The following is a 19743-nucleotide window of genomic DNA, read 5'->3' on the forward strand; positions in this document are numbered from 1 at the left end:
CCTTGGTCCAGGTATATGTACAAAATGTGCATAGTCATGTGCTGGTGATTTTGGGAGCTTAACAAACATATTAGGTGGGCGCTTAATGGGGCATGGGCTCTTAATGGAGCGAATCTGTTATAATAAAGTTTTAAAAAAGTAAAGAAGAAAAAACGCACCATCCCTGCTGTTTTGATGAAAGCCATTTTGTTTTGATCTTTCTTTAGCTTCAGCCAGGTCCATCTGTCAGTCACCTTTTCAATCTGTTCAGGTATGTTTGCCTGTTTGTCATGCTGTTTTGCTGCTTCCATTAAGATAGTACAAGCCATTTTGATGGGGTTTTGAACGTGTGATTGTGAATTGGCACTGGCAGTCTGCTGTACATGTTGGTCTGGTGATGTTTGTGTGCAAGAGCTGCAGGGACATGTTATTATTGTCTGTTTTGCAGCACATTTGTGCCCAGCCATTTGGCGAAAGACGCCTACTTCTCCGCATTGACAACATGATACCAGTAAATTAGGTATCAAAACATTTAACATATGAGGGCTGGACTTGACATCACAATAATGGACTGACTGTAAACAAACCGGACAAGGTACAGAAGACGATTCATGAAACTGAAAATAATGGGACAGACAGGACGAGCAAAAATTATGATCACATGAAGTTGTTACACCAGACGAGATCATGGACAAACAAATAGCACAGACAAACAAGTTTTCAGTGTTTGAATGATGTAGAATTTGCAGGTCCGGTAATGTAGGAGATGAATTGGTGGATGCCAGTTGAAGGTGCTGAAATATGTTTGTTGATCCTAGCCGGAATGGTAACTCTGATGAAGCTTCTGGTTGTTTCGACTTGCATGACGGTGCCGTTTTCTTTTGCTGGCCTCCTCGCCCTTGATGCTTGTACATGTTACATGTTGAACACGATTGACCCCATCTTGAGTGTTTAACCCAGGAAATTTGTGATGTCCTAGGCCGTTCTTTACCCTCATGATAATGTCTGATGATCCTCTGGCATCTATGACAGATTTTCTTAGGGTGAATATCAGGATCATCCTGCCAAATGTTAACACCCCAGATCACATCTACCTCTTTGGGGTACAGGAATTTAAGATTTGGCTTCTTGTACCCTGTCGGTGCTTCTCCTTTTTTTAGTAAGCGTTCCCCACATGTTCTACACAATTTATCCAGGGCTTCCTGGTGATATTCAAAATCCATGTTGAAGAAAAAACTGCCAAAATAACCGAATTCGTGAGCGAGTATCAGAGCGCACAGCAGCCGGTGAAATCAGCCATGTTTTGTGCAGTCGTACCGCTGTATACCGCGGTATACGCTGCTTCTATGCATTGTGTACATTCGCGATACATGAAATTTGGTCGGAAATCATGGCAGTTTTTCAGAAAAGAGAAGTGGCCTGTTTACTTTTATTACATTTTTGATAGATTGGAGTGTTATTTGAGTAACTTTAAAAGGGATAAGTGCGGGAAACTGGTTTTCAGTGTTAAATCTTTAAAATTATACTCCTATTTTCGTGCTTCGGAAACTCGGCGATCGGCATTGAAACAGTACACTTTCACTGCACGTATTCTGATTAAATTTCTGATTTCGTATAAAAAGAACACGATTTCTGTATACACAAATTAGAGACAGACATACATAAGAAACAATAATAGGGACTCAAATTTGCATTTGCTCTTTTATTTTTCTCAATTTCTGCCTTTGTTTGGGGTGTACATGGGCCATTCAATTCAGAAATTTGACGAAGGAAAGTAGGTCAAACTTCGCGGTGTGCGGTCAAAGGTCATAATTGGAGTAAACAAATAAACAACACACGAACTGGCAAAACTTTATTATCGCCTTTTATTGGCGCCCAAACGGGCGTGTCCTTGAGATTGTTTAGAAGCAAATGAGTATCCAGGAGCTCCAAGCTGCCGACACACCACGTGGGAGTTATTTGGTATCCAATATTTAGAGTTTACGAAGCTCCATATGCCAGTTTGTAAACGAACCTGGACGATGCCTTGATTTCTTGTAGTTCCATGAAGAAGTCGAACATCATATTGCCTGGTTGACCCTGTTAGTTTAGACAAAGTATTCTTATTTACGGTTTAATACATAGCCTTACCAATACTATTAATACCGACTTGTGACCTGACGTAAAGGCCTAAGTTAGACATCTCCATAGTCCGCTTATAAACCCTGGTTTCTATTAATTTGCACTATGCTTTTACACGACCGATCTTTTCAGTTGCCGTAGCCCCGCAACTCGAAAAATCAGACTTGTCCAATAAGTAAGCCCTCATTATAATTATGCCGAGTAAACTCAGCTGATTTTGAGAAAAATATATTTCTGAGTAAATTTAGCTTTAGTCCGTGTTAAATTATGTAAAAACGGAATAGAGTTCATTCAAAATTTACACAATGTACGAAAAACAAAATGGCGTCTTCAAATAGCCAGGTTATCTATGACCATGAGACATATCTCATATTGTTTTGTTTAAAACAGAATGAATTTTATTACGGTATAATTCCTACCGTATAAGGGTGTTCCATAAAAATTACCGGGCGAATGAATATGGATGTAAGTCAAGAAATAGACATCAGAATCAAAAAATCTAAGAATCAGCGTGTAGCCCATCTTATTTTGCATCTCATATGCTAACTTTACTGGAATCGGTTGACAGATTGCCAAGAAATGAGCGATTACATAACGCATATGTCAATTCACTTCATTCCAAGTTTGAATTTGAATCATTCAACACAATGCACACTAGTGGTTAACTATCAATGGGCCTCGTATTTTGTTTGGTGAAATCCTTTTCGTTCTTTCTAAACAATCTGTTGCTTACAAAACATTTAATTAGGTTTTGTTCAAATTTGAAAACCTGCACGATATTGAAAATGAAAACTTACATGTAAGATGATGCTCCGTATTTGTAAATATCTTTTTTCGTTAATAGCTGTTAATGTTGATATAAATGTTGCATAAAGAAAAATAAAAAAATTCCAACACACATTAATGTTTTTGGAATGTTTCCAAGAAATTGTAATGCAAAGGTTAAATCTTTTAAAACTTCAATATTAATATTGTATGGTATCAAAAACCACACGGACAGCTGTAAGTACTTGATCATTGTCATTCTTGCCTCAAATGTTCTTTGGAAAGTTAAAATATAACATGATATTTGCACAACCATAAGAATTAAAGTTGGAAAGCTTCCAATTGCAGAAATCAAGGGTTTCTCGGACGAACTGTTAATTATTGTCAGTGAAAGGATGAATAAAATAAGACCGTCAGATTATATATAAAATAGATAATGTGGACTAAATTTAATGAGATACCCAAACTTTAGCAAGCGGTGAGCAAAAATAAAAGCGCCTGTTGATCAAACCTAGAATGAACTGCATGGATGCGCGCATTATGTAATCGTTCATTTCTTCGCAACCAATCACCCGAATGAACTAATGTTTTCGTATGCGATGCACAATTCGCTATTCGCTACATTTTATATTTTTGGATTCTGATGTCTTGTTCTCGACTTACGTTCAATTGTATTCACTTGGTACTTTTTTCTGGGACACTCTGTATATACAGATAATTGAAGCATTTGTCAGTCCATTACTAAGTGATGACTTATTTTTCGGTCAGACATTATAGCGTCTTCACATGGTCTCCCGATCACATTCATACAACTGACGACGAAGTATTCTCTGACACATGACCACTCAACGAGTTAAGCAAAAAACAATGAGCACAACATTAACACTATGGCGTAGTCTTTATATAGTCATTGGATTATGCTTGACCAACTGAGGGCTAAACTTCTCCACAAGGTTAAATACCACTAATAGGCCTGGGCGATAATACGACGAAAAGACTGCATTAAAATCGCTGAAATTGGTCAAGTTATATAGCCAAAAAGTGCTTTGTAGTGTTTGATGCTTCAAAATGGTATATTTTCTCTCATTATATGACATTTTTGTTGTAATAGTGCCAAAATCCATACGCACGGCTTCGGTTTTTAGTAAATATTCGCCTACCATATTGTAACTTTCAGTTTCGAGGGCGCACTGTCATTTCAAGGTGTTTACGGTTCAGTGCGTTAAAACAAATCTAAATCATATAGTGATATTAGTGGTATTTAACTGTGAGAAAATTACACCCGAAATTAGCCATTTTCCCATTGAAACCCGTGTAATACATAATTAGTGGTATTTAACCACAACAATTATTCTTTCCTTTATAAACATTTGTCAAATGATGACTTTATTCATCCCAAGCATGGGAAATTGTGCTTATTCACACTCATCGCATGTGTAATTGATCGTATGTCCGGCCTTTGACATTCGTTGTCGTTGAATCCCGGACATAATCATTGCCCAAGACCATAGCGTAATAATCGAACTTGAGTCCACAAAACGAAAATTGGCTATGATATGTTTGTAAACAGATATTGAATTAAAATCCAGTATATTAAACAGTGAGGTAATCGCACCCGGGAAATCAGACAAACTTAAGAGACTGCCATACCTTGATCACAAACATCACCCACGAAACCGACTTCACAGGTACAGACATTCGGACTTGTGCAGGAACCTTTGGCACATGGCCGAGAACAAACAGCTGCATTAAAAAATAAAACCGTTATTAGAGGGTTACATTTCTAGAATTTGAAGTGTACTTAAACTATCATTTCATCTCTTTGTTCCATACCAATCGGATTTCACTAATTTTAAAGTTTTTGAACAAATTCACCTCATATTTTTAACGTTAAAAGTGTTAATTTAGTGCCAATTAGTTCCACGTTTACACCATATTTCACAATTTTAGCTTCAATATGGCAAACAATTTCACGCGCTTCTGGCGCATTTGTGCCATAGACTTATTTTGTCGCCAAAAGGTGCTGGATTCACTATACTTAAAGAATTTGTTTCCAACCCCCTCCCCATGTCTAAAGGAAATCTACGGCATTGCCACCTACCCTTCAATCTCTCTCCCCTTCCCCGGGCCCGGCCCTTTTAGTATTTCCTCCCTTTTCCATATTGTCCCGTCCCTCTCCCCCTCAGGAGGACATGGAGGGGACTTTCAAGGGGGAATATATAAAACATTACGGTAGCCAGCATCCGGGGGGGCAAACAGGAGGGACAAGATGTCCAATGGGGGAAGCTATCATTCCCCTTGGCCTCTCCCTCTTGCCCACCCATCTTTCGATACATAACCTGTGACATGTATTATTTTAAAATGTATACAGCTGCTATACTCTTCCAAGAAGTATGCTACACTACTAGTTCAAGTAAAAAAAGAATTCACACGTGAACTTACTCCCCTAGCCGTATAAAGTCATCACAAAACACCATTTCGCAAGCTGATTTTTTAGAATTTGATCTCACACAAAAAATACATACAGCCTTGACGTTTAGAACAGTAAATTAGTAACCTTATTCAATCACTAAGTCTTCAAAAACATGTGGCGTTCTTTTTACACAAAACAAAAGAGATTTCCAAAAATTTGGTCTTCTACCGAGATACCTTTTAACTGCGGTTCGCAAACTCTCTATAGATGCGGATCCCAGGAGTGTGCAAAGTGAAGATTTCCCGTGTAGAGTTACCTATTATGTATTCAACACTATTGCAGAAAGTTTGCTATTAAAGACACCATTGCAGCTTTGGTCTGGACATGACTGATATGTTTATCGTAGTATAAAATAAAGTTAAAGCAAGTGCTTACGTTTTAGGCAATTTGATCCATCGTTTTCTTCCTTCTCCCAACCACGACAACAGGAATAGACAGTGTCAGTCCCAAGGCATGAACCACATACGTTTAGGCTATAAAAACAATTATGTAGAAAATAGAAGTGATTTATTCTCGCGGTATAGCGGTATCCGTGTGCTGCAGGATAATCCAGAAGCTGTGGCAAAGTGGCATGTTTGCGTGTCGCACTAGTCTCCTCCGCAGCAGCCAGTTTGGTTCCGCTCCCTCCAATTTCAATGGTTTAATAAAGCTTACCATTATAACTTCATGGCTACATGTACGCGTCCAAATTTGCCGAACCAGTTTCTCATCAATACCGCTTGTGGGGGGTAGAAATACTGTATTAGCGGTGGTTTTCGGCCATTGGTCATGCTCAGATTATGCTGCTCGCACAGCTGATTGAAGCCGAAAGGTTTTTTAATCGCCTTCTTAGCCAATCAGAAACGGCATTATAGTTGTCATTGGAAGAATTTGTATGAAGGGCGTCGAACCAAACTGAATGCTGTTGCTGTCGCTCATGGAGGGCAAATAGTAGACCTCCGGATAATTTTCGATCAGTGCTCGGCAAACTTCAATTCAAAGGGATACATCCATTTTTTGTTAATAATTCAAATAACACAATCTTAAAAATGAACAAACATAAAGGATAGAACGGTTTAATACACCAATACCACAAAACAATTGTAAAACTTGATGTAAATCAAGCAAGAGGTAGGCATGTAATGTCAAACATTTTCCCACATCATTGATATGGGATATGTTATAGGCTTACCCTGAAGGTGAGAGTGAAGGTGGCAGGTATCCTAATGGGAGATCAGTAACCGTTTCACCTATCTTAGTGATCGCTGCCAGAATGATCATTACACGAATGGTTGAACAAGAATCCATTTCTGTAATGCTACAATAGAAGAAGAAGAAGAAGAAGAATATAAACAATTATAACAATAATAATAATAATAATAATAATAATAATAATAATAATAATAATAATAATAATAATAATAACAATAACAATAACAATAATAATAATAATAATAATAAAAATAATAATAATAATAATAATAATAATAATAATAATAATAATAATAATAATAATAATAATAATAATAAAATAATAATAATAATAAATGCATAATTGAATAGCTCACCTGCTATAGATTGATCACATTGTTGCTTCCAAAGATTATACGAGTAGGCCTATAAGGGAAAAAACAACAGAAAATCATACGATTGCTATATCCGGTTATGGCACCATACAAAAATAGTTTAAATATAATAAGTTAGTTCGCAATTTTCTTAAGTAGCAAACCATGATATGTGTTTTTAATTTGATCACCGAAGTATGTGAAGTATAATGAAGTTAATTCAAGTTGAACCGCAAATTATTTCAAAGTTCAAAGAATAATAAAAATCAAAATACGCACGTACGTACTAGTACGTAAACAATGTATATCCAGTGACCATGTAGCAGTTCATGAAACATGACATTACAATGAAAGTACGGTTTGATTTATAAATAATTTTGAGATATCAGTGACAAAATGATGAAGATATACCCAAGGTATAACACTTAAACCGATTGGCCCTACTGGTTTGTACACATCTGCACACTAAAATCCTGGCTACGCTGTTTAAGGGATCTAAAAGGAGCGTTTATTGTGTTTCGACAGTATTTTTGTGGGACATGAGAGCACCTCAGACCTATCGAATTGCATTCTGAATACGAAGCATGTCTTTCTGATATCAAATAATTTTCATTTTTGAAAATCACAATATAATACAAATTTTATGACAAATTATAAAAATTGATATTTTTCAAATTTTGATATATAACAGTCCTCGAAGTAAATTATATAAATCTAATGATATATTCTTAAAGTGTATGTAGCAGGAGGAAATGCCGACGGTCAATTGAAAATTTTGACCTTTCATATTGAAGATATGGATTTTTTCCCAAAAAGACCTAATTTTTTTTTGGTGTTTTGGGAAAAAAATCCATATCTTCAAATACGAAAGGTCAAAATTTTCAATTGATCGTCGGCTTTTCATCCCACCTACATACACATTAAGTATAAATCATCAGATTTATAAAGTTTACTTCAAGTACTGTTAAATATCAAAAATATCAATTTTAATGATTTGCCATAAAATGTGTATTAAATTGCGAATTTCAAAAATCAAAATTATTTGATATCAGAATGACTTTCTTCGTATTCAGAATGCAATTCGATATGTCTGATGTGCTCTAATGTCCCAAAATAAATACTGTCCAAACGTTCATACCCCAGCCCTTAAGCACCTCACACACATTGTAAAATTGATGTAATGTACGCCAAACGGAATAGTGAAACTGCAATAAGCCTTTTTGAAGTATGGCTGGAACAAAAGGAGAGGGCGTATTTTGGTTTGGGTAAACTTTTGTCAGCTGAGAAAACATACAAAAGATTACCCAAACCAAATTATGCCCTCTCCTTTTGTGCCCCCATACTTCATCAAGGCTTATACTAACTGTGTTTCGTAAATAAAGAATAATGAAACTGCGATAGATGATTTATTACGTGATTCGTACATGGGGATTTTGTTATTTCCCAAATTAACTCTTTTTTGTGTTTTTCGATCCGCGTTTCTTCATCTGAAAACACCCCTTATTCCGAGAAGTTTCCAACAAGCATGTTTATATCCGCGTATATGGAGTTCAAGTCGGTCAAAACACGTAATATATACAACGTTGAGAAGACGGCAACATCATAACCTCATAATATGAACACTCCGTCCCTTAGGCGGTGAAAAAACACCCTGTTCTACAGCCCCCTCTTAAAGTATGGACATTGTCTTTGTATTTTTGTGCATTTATTTTCGTGCAATATGCATTGTGATGCATTTTAGTATTGTCATAGTAAATCCCCCTTTGGTATAATGAAAAAAATCCTTGATCGATTCTATTGCTTTAAAGTTTGAAACATAGACTGATTAGTTATGCATCAAGTGAAAGGAGTTTTCTTGTTATCTTTAATCATCTTCACTAAGAAATACAGCAATTAATGATATTTTCTTCCCAAAAATGTTGCACTTTTCTTCATATCCTTTTTTATGCATTACTCTTTGTTTCAGACCTCTTTCACTTCAAGCAAATTAATCACAAAGAAAAGTTTTTGTTTTTGTTCTTTTTGCTTTGATCAAAATAACTAAGTTAATATATTCATCGTCATTTAATTTTCACACATTTCAAACATGTTTTATGGTTCAGTGCGAAATCATATAGCCATTTATGAAATTTTATGCACAAACAAAAGGTACACATTTCTAAATGGGCTTTTTGTATGCATTCACATGTATAAATTTAACACGTTTTTAATTCTAATTCATTAGAAAGAAACAACAGTAACTTCAATGATAATTCTGGTGTTCATTAAATAATTTAACCAATGGACCAAAGTAAATTTCTATGGGTGGCGGTTATCTAGAAGACTAAGTTTGTTACAAGCCAACAACTGAGGGACAACGTCACCTACAAGGACTCTGCATCAAATCCTGCAGAATGCATGGAACCAGCTTGACCAACAGCAGAGAAGAACGATGCTTGGAAGCCATCGCACATGAAGGAGGACCTTTTCATTATTAAAAGACATTGATAAGCTGTTGCACACACCGACATCGCCTGGCTAATAATTATTTGGTGCAGCAGAGACACTAAAATGAATACACGGGATCGATACACGTGAATTGCTATATGCACGATTTTGATATCAGACGAAAATCTTCGGATACCGGGTTAGAAAATGATGAATATCTCCCGTAAATGATTTCGTCTCAAGAAACCAGATCTGGTCTCATACACTTGAAAATACGTGTTGAACAGATATGATAGTCGTTAGTTTGCGCTTTGAGAAACGGCCGTGAGTCTTGAACTCAAAATCTGACCAAAATCGCTAATTTTATATTGCGTTGGTCCTGTATGGACTACAGCGCGCATGGCTATAATCTGCACTCACTACTCCGTAGGCAGTATGACCATTGACCGCGATGTCGTATACAAGCTTACTCACACAGCGAGAAATCAATTACCCCGGCTATTGTCAGTAGCCTTAGTCAGGTCACTTGGCTAATTATATGCGTCTCATAAGGTCGGAATAAAATGACCTTTCGAGGCTGTGGATTCACCCTACCATGGCGATTTCTACCATGGAGATATCGGGGCGATGACACTGTGCAGCAGAGAAGGAGGCCCTATTCATTATTTAAGACATTAATAAGCTACAATATGCTGCTAATTTATTCACTGAACCATAAAATGTATTTTGAATGTGTGACACCTAAATCATGAAAAGCTTAACTTTAAGTAAATTATCAATGATTCTGTTTGATTAATATGTGATGCGATTAAGCAAAATCAGTCGGAACTCGGAAATATCGATTTTGAGATATAGCCGAACAAAGGATATATTTCCTTTTTTTCTATTGTTTTGGAAACTCTTTAATTGCTCATATATTTGGAACAGGTTGAGTTCCGACTGATTTTGCTTGATCGCATCACATACTCACATAAAGAGAAAGGTTGTCGAACACAAATTGAAACATAAAAAGCCTATGTAGAAAAATGCAACTTTTTTTTTGGCCGAAATGAGGATGGCAAAAAGTAGCAACAAAAACGCACTCACTTGATGACTAACTAATCAGTCTATGTTCCAAACTTTAAAACAAGAGAATTGATCACATTACGTTTTACTACCTGGAGAGAATTGATCAAAAATTCCCTCCTGATGTTCGTATCTGTCAATGAGTTGATCAGATCACAAGGATGTCATTATAGCTAGAGGCAGTATATAACACAAATTGGTCAATGAATTACATAAATATGACTTTGTGTACGTGGTATTTGGTTTCCAGGAAGCGAGGTTTGCCTGAGGCAATTTGTGGTTAAATGTTGAACCCTCACTACAAGAGTTATTACCATCGATTTGGTTGAAAAAGGAGGTGAGACATGATCAAATCTCTCCAGGTAACAAAACGTAATGAAGCAGATCATTATCATTATACCAAAATGCCCAAAAATTTTTCGCGATGAATTGTTTTTGCATCAGGCCCCCCTAACAAGTGTTTGTGAACGGTCCCTAATTACTTACTGCATGTGCAATATCCATTGATATTGTATAATTATTCAAAATAACTAATTTTGTGTTTATGTATTTATGCTTGTAATATGTTCAGCACCTTGAGATTTTTAATGCAATGCTCTTTATAAGGATAAATTATTATTATTTATGACGTCATACGACGCAATTACAGCCTTTAATACATTTATACGTTTATTCGACGTCATTCTGTTAGCAGAGATAATAGGGCATATTACGAAATATTACTGGCATTTTAATGGCATTGCCGTCGACACTGTTTCAACAAGCCTAACTCACATATGTACTCACAGAGGAAAACAAGTGGCAACACCTATTACGCACTTTCATTTTCAAACCCTTGGGCCTGAAATACTAACCTAATCACAGTGGCGTGAGCAGGTTTTCAGGGTCCAAAGATCTCGATTCCCCTTACAGCTCACGACACCCCCCCCCTTACGCCAGCCACTACCTCATACAAGTACATAAAATTGCATTTCTGGTTGTATGTCGAATGAGTCTCGATATTGAATCTAATTTTACAGAAGCAAAGAAGGGCTTTAAAAACTTACTTGTTTATAACTCCAGCTTTGTTTACAGGTGTTGCTGTCTATCGACGTTAACCTATAAATATTATAGAAGGAAATAACATGTACTTTTAGAGAGAACACGGATCCTGGAACTCTTTTCAATTCAATAACGTTTAACCTGAGAGTATTAAATTAAGAGAGGCGCTACTTCGATCGTTAAAGTGAGGACAGTGTGAGCTCGGTACCTGTGTTAGAGTCTGTTCGACATGCCGAAAGGTGATTGTGAATATGTAATATGATATGAATGATATGAATGTAACGTAGCTACGAAAAGGCACCGTTATTGGATGTATGTGGGTCATTGGGCGGAGCCATTATGCCCATATTAGGTTGTTGTTATGCAGTCGTCACGCTCTGCGAACGGTACAAAAAGGTGACTGTCAGATCTATTACGGGATTGCAGCAGACAGATTGCAACTGTCCTCTGACCCTGAATGTTTGTCACGTACACAGACCATGACCTGGGTCGACGCGTACAAAGCAGGGGATGCGACTGTGCCACAGGTCTTGTCCTCAGAATCGGTATAGGCAATTTGTACAGAGTACCGTTAGCCTGGTTTAACTGCGCTAGACCTTGAACATAATAAGCTGTTGGTAAACAATTACTACACGTCTCTAAATCAGGTTAACGAAGCGTGGATTTTGAGCGAACCAAGTAAAATAATAGAAAGTCGAAGTTCAAAGCACAATATACAAAAATATATTAATGATTTATGGTAAATAAAATGCCGCTGGAAATGCGGGGCTTGAAGGATTCATGATATTGACGCTTTGAATATATTTTGACACCACAGAATGGGCCCTATCAGTGTCACCTGATCGATAACGCAAAATAACGAAACGTCCTAAAATAACATAAAAAAAACCTAGAATATTAGTACCAGACTTGAGTCCTGTTTATCAGGGACAGTCTGTGTAGCTCAGTGGGAGAGCACTCGCCCGACAAGCGAGAGGTCTGGGGTTCGAGTCCTCGCACAGGCAGATATGTCCGGAGTTTTTACTCTGGTATATCTGCCTATGCATGTTATGTTTCCATTTGTAAATTCATGTTTAATTGTGCTAGTGTGCGATGCGTAATTCTTCTTTCCCCTGTACTAGAATATTGTAAAATAACGCAAAAATTCACAACATTCTCTAAAATAACGGAAAATATCAGTAGATATTCTAAGATAACGCTGAATTTTAGGAAATATTCTAAAATAACTTTTTTTAAGGATACTATGCGTTATCGATCAGGTGACATAGGGCCTCAGAATATATAATCGAGTAATTTGATTAGTCCAATTCCTCTGTGAAGTTTGGGGAAATGTGGGAGGTATTGGCCGTAAAAAACAATATTGTTTAAGGTTGCCCTGCTGGGCTACAAAAAACAATAACGCTCAAAAACAATAGCGATCAAGCTTAAATTATAAATTAGCCCCCGATAGATGACAGGGTCTGAAGAATGAGGAAAATTAAGGGAAATATAATGGGAAAATAAAATGGGCTGTCTCTATGTATGAAATGATACTGGGCCGCCCCAGTCCGTCAGGGATTAACAAAACATCAAGGCCGTAAACCCGGGAGGGCTGAGAACGGAAACTTCCATAGTGAGTACGTACTTGCAGCTAATAGAGTTCCAATAGGCCTATCGGGGGGGGGGGGACTCAACTTTGGAAGTGACGGGTATGTGCCTACCGGAGTCGCAAAGTAGGGGCCTATCGGGTACAAAGCGTTATTTTTAAAAAGGGGGTTATTGGGTACAAACAAAATGAAAAAGGGGGTCATTGGGTACAATATTTTGAAAAAAGGGGGTCATCGAGTATAAGATTTTTTTTAAAAAGGTCATCGGGTGGAAAATTTTGAAAAATGGAGCAAAATTTTGAAAATGTTGGCATAAAAATGGAGCAAAATTTGACAGTTTCGGCATTTTCTTCTTGCATTTTGATGATGCTATTCTAGAAAAAAGGGGGTCATTGGGTAGCCGCAACTTAAAAAAGGGGGTCATTGGGTACCCGCAACTAAAAAAAAGGGGGGTCATCGGGTATGGCTTTTAAAAAAGGGGGTCATCGGGTATAGTCGACTTCAAAAGAGGGGCCTATTGACAGGCACATACCGTCACTTCCAAAGTTGAGTGCCCCCGGAGGCCTATATAATATCCCGGTTGGGCAAGGAAGCAATGTGTAACCTTAAAAACTGCAAGCTGAATATATACAGCAGTTTAGCTAGGAGACCAGTTTGGACCAGCGGTTATTTTTTTGCACAGGTCTTATGCACAAAAATGATTTATTTAATATTTTGATCAACTACATGAAGAAAGATGGTGCACATGCAATCACGTGATCAAACACCGACTCTGAATGGTTAAATGAGCTGAACATAGCTTGAAAGAAACTGGGCGTAGCTACCTGCATGTTATTTATTTATTTATTTATTTATTTATTTATTTATTTATTTATTTATTTATTTATTTATTTATTTATTTATTTATTTATTTATTTATTTATTTATTTATTTATTTATTTATTTATTTAACTCAGCTGGTGCTTCAAATTGCCCCGGTCACCCCTAAAATCATTACATGTTTAATTCACTGGTAGATCCGCCATAAGCTGTGGTGAAATCGTCTGCGGCGCGGCTCGAATCAGACTAGCTAGGGTGAGTTACCGAGTGAGCTTCATTTTTTCAAAATTAAAATTTGATGAAAATCGTAGCTTTTTAGGTTCTACTTGGAACTCGGGACTAGGAACCCTTAGAGTATAAAAATGAATAATTCCATCTTTAGCACCGTCCAAATTTATTTCTGCCCGGCTACCACTGACCGCTGCTATGTCGTGGAAATTGTGATGGCGGTGTTGTTTAAAAGGTCAAAGGTCGCAGAAGTTCAGTCGCGAGCTGCTATCAGTGCGGCAGCTGCAGAAAGCAGAATATCGGCTGAGTTGTAAAGTTATCCCGATAGAATTTTGCCAGGCCATTGCAACTCCTATACCAGCACAATACAAGAAGGTGTGGACAAAGGCAACCTTCCCCTTTATTACCAGGCGTCGCCATTATTAATGTGGGCGCCGCCATTAATATTATCTAATGTTATGATGAATTATCGCTTATATTATTACCAGGCGTCGCCATTATTGATGTGGGCGCCGCCATTAATATTATCTAATGTTATGATGAATTGTCTCTTATATTATTACCAGGCGTCGCCATTATTGATGTGGACGCCGCCATTAATTATCTAATTATCTAATGTTATGATGAATTGTCTCTTATATTCTTTCTTTTATAATTATAACACTTTGTACTTCAAGCTTCAACATTATCTGCCATGTACCCGTTTTTTAGGTGAATGTTAATAAAATATTGATTAATTGATGAATTCCTAATTAATTTGACCGTCCAGGACCATGGGCGTCGCCATTGAAGAAAAATGTTGCTGCCACGAGCAGGCTATGGGAGAAGTTACCGTAACACTTACTGATCAACTTACCTGAAATTACTTTATTATATTCTAATCATCTTTTCAATATCGTAGCTTCATATCGTAAAATCATCGCCGCGAGCTGACGCCAGGATGGCAAATCCGCCATGTGGTCATGAATAAATGAATATTAAGTGAAGAAAAATGCTGCTGCCACCAGAAGTATAGCATAAGTAAAAATTCGTTTATATCAAGACTTATGTTCGAAAGTACGAGTATGACGTCACTGTGCTCAGATCGATGTGCGTGCTCTATAACGCTGTCGAAGTGATGATGCAACGTTCACGCGCACGCAGGGGCGTAGCAAAGGGTGGACAGGGTGGACGAAGTCCATGGGCCCCGAGGGTTCAGGGGCCCTGAGCACTAAAGAGAAAATTAAATAAGGACTGATAATGGAGAGCAGGGCCGGATTTACCATTGGGCCAGATGGGCCCGGGTCCAGGGCCTTTTGGGGCCCCAAAATAGCCGTATTTTTTTAAACCCCAATAACAGCATGTTTTGGGCCAAAATATGGCAAAATTGCAAACATTTTCCGCGCTTCGCGCGAATTCAAATGACAAAATTCATGTTGATCTGGGGCTAAAATAGTTTGAAATTGTTTTTTCGCGTGCTTTGCGCGCAAATGTTCTGGTAACATCCGAACAAAAATGTTAGTCTCACTCTATATTAAGCCTATTAAACCAAAACTTGGCCACTGACTTGAGTGCACATGCCTTCCCCCGGCACATGAGTGCGGGGCCTCCAAATTTTCGCCGGGCCCAGGCCCCCATAAGGTAAATCCCGCCCTGGTTAAAAAGGCCCGTACTGCTCCTTTGTCCATGTGCCCCTGATGCCCTTGCTACGCCCCTGTTCACGCGGTAATTGAACCATAGATGTCAAAGAAATGCAAATCACTCGCACCTGTAAGATTAGTATCTTTGAAAAGAGCGGTATTGTATTCAATCTATGATTGCAGACATAACAGGTGATCAATACGACCAGCTTGTAGTGCAGGGCGATCTATTCAAAAACTGTATTTATCTATTACTATGGTAGTTAATCCGATTATTACGTAACTTCGACAGCGTACAGTTTGCTCTATACAAATTATGCGTAATATTGTTTGTGTATATACCTCGACATTAGTGTCCAGCTGCAACCACCGTTTATCGGTGATTGGAAGGTCGTGGGTTCGAATCCCACGCCGGTACATTCCCTTGTTCCTTGTGTGTCGGTGAGGATGTGTTTACTTGTTGTCTTGTTTAATTGTAACACCTTAATCCGATTATTACGTAACTTCGACAGGACAGCGTATAGTCCATGGAGCTATTAAAGATAGAGAGGCAATAGATTATGTAACGCATTGTTCACTTGTGCCGATTTGAAATCTGACAAGCTATTCATCGAAAGGTACCTTTTGTTTGGAACAAAGGGCTTCCGCCATTAAATCGGTAAGCTGATCCGACAGTGTATTAACGCTTTACCTAATACCCAAGGGTGTGATTGAGTAGCCGTAAGCACAAATGGCACACATTAGCCGATGATGTACAGTTCGTTGTCACCCCACTGAATGTAGGTGCTTCATTTAAATAAATTGAATGCGTTTGCTGAATGATTACACATCAAGGCTGCCATGTCTGCATGTCTATAGTACTGTATAATGGTAATAGCTACGTATACATGTAACATATAATAAGTATACCGGTATAGGCCTACATAAAAGTTGTTTCACAAATTGACATTTTATTTTATTTTATTTTAAGAAGGAGAATGTCATAAACAGTGGCGTACTGAAGGGGGGCAGCTCTTTTGTGAGAGGTCTTGGGAGGGGATGAGGGAGGAAGAGGTGGAGGAGGGGAAATGAAGAATGAGAGGGGGCTAGAGGAAGAGAGAAAGAGGAAGAAATGAAGAGAAATAAATAAATAGAAGTAAATGAATAGAAAGGTAAGGAAAATGATAGGAATGAGAGGGGACAAAAAGTATGAGGGAATGGAGAAGGGAAGGGTGATAAGAAGAAGGAGTGATAATTTAGCAAGGAAAGAATAAGTACAGAGAAAGGAAAAGAAAGGAATGACAAATAAATGTAGGCCTTATAATAATTATTATAGAAACTAAACACAGCCCCCCACATAGGCCTAACACTAACAGCACTATAGGCAGCCATTCGATGATGTCAATGCCTTTATGCGTTACGTATTTAAAACGCCCAGTCAGATGTATTTTACACCTGCCAAGCACAAGTCACCAAATTTCGAAAATTGGACGTTGAATGTACACTCTCATGAATATTGATTGGCAACATTTTCCAATATGTCAGCGCTCAAATCGGACACAATAGAACAATAGACCATTCAGTGCGCGGGTAAAGTCAGGGAACTCACCGTCGTATATCTTTTCAGTCTCTGGTAAGTTATTGTTATTCTGAAGTGATAGCCTCTCAGGTGTGACCAATCTTTTATTCTAGTCTTTTGTTACTTACTAATAATTTGAAGCAAGTTAATTCCAGATTTCGTTTTGGTAAGTTATGTTAATTTCTGATATGAAACCTTGAAATGAGAGGTTTGGTGCTAATCTAGACAAAAGAAGAGTCTAAATTTTACGGTCCTAAGTTTGCGGTAAATTTTACGGCTCCAATTGACTTGCGTTTGGTGTATATGCACTTGGGCCTAGGCGTGAGTGGCTCGTAAAAATAGTCTTGCATTGAAATATATACTAACAATGTTGCCAAGTTATAAGCAAAAGTCTTTCATATTGGCGAAACGAGCGTCTGAAATAGCCAAATATCTCCCAATGAGGCGCGTACAAGTGGTGATTTGGTAATCATGTTTTATATTAAAATGCAATACAAAAGAATTGTATTTGAGCAAAGATAATTTATTCTATTCAATCGTAACAATGGCAAGCTAATCTGATAATTGGTTGGGCCTATATGCAAGACTCGGGTTTTTTTTAAATATTTATTTTTGCAAAGCTTATTTTCAGTCATGGATCATACTGATCAATTTCGCAAGGGAGGGGAGGGAGGTATGGAGGGAGGGAGGGGGATACTTGAGACTGAACAAGTGAGAGTGGGAGGGGGTGAGGAAGAAAGAGGGAGAGGGAGAGACGGAAAGACTAGAAAGAGAAGAACTCGAGAAGCGAGAGAAGGTACCGGGGAGGGAGTGGGGAGACTGATCATTCGGGGGGGGGGGGGGGGGGAGGAGGAGGAAGCAAAATAGGGAGATAGACATTGATACGAGGAAAGGGCGACACTGTGGCCCTGCACAGGTGCATTAGGGGTGCGACAGGCTCATAAGCGGACCTTTTGTGATTTCAGGTCTTATTTTCAACGTTTTTACAGAAAAAAAGTGGACCTTTTCATTCGGATTGGCATTTTGTCATATTTAACAATATAAAGACGAGAGGGCGCTAGACCATTAAAAACACCGGTATTAACACCGGTGTTCCATAATCTTGTCTCTCCGCCTTTATTGACACAGGCATCCACCTATATTGAAATAAGCTGATTGGTACTTCAAAGTTAACAATGAAGTCAGATTACAGTACTATGGGTCGTTTTATCTTTTCAGTTTCGGTAAGTCTATTGTTCCGATACGAAAACGCAAGGGATTAAGTAAGTTACTGTAATCTGACTTCATTGTTAACTCTGAACAGAGAAGATGTAGTACCAATCAGCTTATTTCAATAGAGGTGATTGCTTATGTCAATAAAACCGGGAGAGAAAATATTATGTTAACACCAGTGTTTTGAATGGCCTAGCGCCCTCTCGTCTTTAACATTCGTAAATTGATCTACATTAATTTGACAAAATGCATGCCAATCCGAATGACAAAGTCCACTTTTTTCTGTAAAAACGTTGCAAATGAAATAAGCCCTAAAATCACAAAAGGTCCGCTTATGAGCCTGTCGAACCCCAAAGCACTTGTGCATGGCCACAGTGTCGCCCTTCCATCAATGTCTATCTCCCTATTTTGTTCCTCCCCACTACCTCCCCAAACCCTACTCTCTCCTCTCGAGTTCTTCTCTTTCTTTCAGTCTCTCCCTCTCCTCTCTTACTTCCTCACCCCTCCCACTCTTACTTGTTCAGTCTCAAGTATTTCCCCCCTCCCTCACTCCCTCCCTCCCTCCCTCCCTCCCTCTCTCTCTCTCTCCCTCCCTCCCTCCCTCCCTCTCTCATTCCTTGAGAAATTTATCAGTATGATCCATGACTGAAAATAAGCTTTGCAAAAATATAAACATTTAAAATAAACCCGAGCCTTGCATATAGACCCAACCAATTATCAGATTAGCTTGCCATTGGTACGAATGAATAGAATACATTATCTTTGCTCCAATGCAATTCTTTTGTATTGCATTTCAATATAAAACATGATTACCAAATCACCACTTGTACGCGCCTCATTGGGAGATATTTGACTATTTCAGTCGCTCATTTCATCGCCAATATGAAAGACTTTTGCTTATAACTTGGCAACATGGTTAGTATATATTTCAATGCAAGACTATTTTTACGAGCCACTTACGTCCAGGCGTAAGTGCATATACACCAAACACAAGTCAATTGAAGCCGTACAATTTACCGTGAAATTAGGACCGTAAAATTTAGACTTCTTTTGTCTAGATTAGCACCCAACCGCACATCTCAACGTTTTATGTAAAATATCAATATAACTTACCAAACCAAAAACTGAAATTCACGAGCTTCAAATTTTCAGTAACTATCAAAAGGCTAGAATAAAAGATTGGTCAAACCCGGGAGACTACCACTTCAGAATAACAATGACTTACAAAAACGGATACGGATACGGAAACAGAAACTGAAAAGATAAAACGACGGTAAGGGTCGTTTTATCTTTTCAGTTTTAGATA

The 19743-nt window shown here is 38.0% G+C and overlaps 1 protein-coding gene and 1 long non-coding RNA gene across 3 annotated transcripts in view; both read right to left on the reverse strand.

Annotated features, from left to right (window-relative positions):
• The window catches only part of LOC140150897 (uncharacterized), a 413208-nt gene that overhangs the window by 379353 nt on the left and 14112 nt on the right, over window positions 1-19743 (reverse strand). The gene's annotated exons all lie outside the window — the stretch shown is intronic.
• On the reverse strand, window positions 1472-11525 carry LOC140149832 (uncharacterized). Of its 2 annotated transcripts, XM_072171868.1 has the most exons (6): window positions 11421-11525; window positions 6886-6934; window positions 6510-6635; window positions 5714-5811; window positions 4516-4608; window positions 1472-2058 (listed from the first exon to the last, which is right to left on the reverse strand). In XM_072171868.1, the coding sequence occupies exons 3-6, from the start codon at window positions 6623-6625 to the stop codon at window positions 1835-1837; spliced, it is 531 nt and encodes a 176-aa protein (XP_072027969.1). In that variant the 5' UTR covers window positions 6626-6635; window positions 6886-6934; window positions 11421-11525; the 3' UTR covers window positions 1472-1834. The 2 variants fall into 2 exon arrangements, with proteins under 2 accessions (XP_072027969.1, XP_072027968.1); XM_072171867.1 differs by lacking the exon at window positions 11421-11525 and having other exon boundaries at window positions 6886-7007.

The sequence above is a fragment of the Amphiura filiformis genome, chromosome 4 (genome assembly GCF_039555335.1).
Source record: "Amphiura filiformis chromosome 4, Afil_fr2py, whole genome shotgun sequence".
NCBI classification, from domain to species: Eukaryota; Metazoa; Echinodermata; class Ophiuroidea; order Amphilepidida; family Amphiuridae; genus Amphiura; species Amphiura filiformis.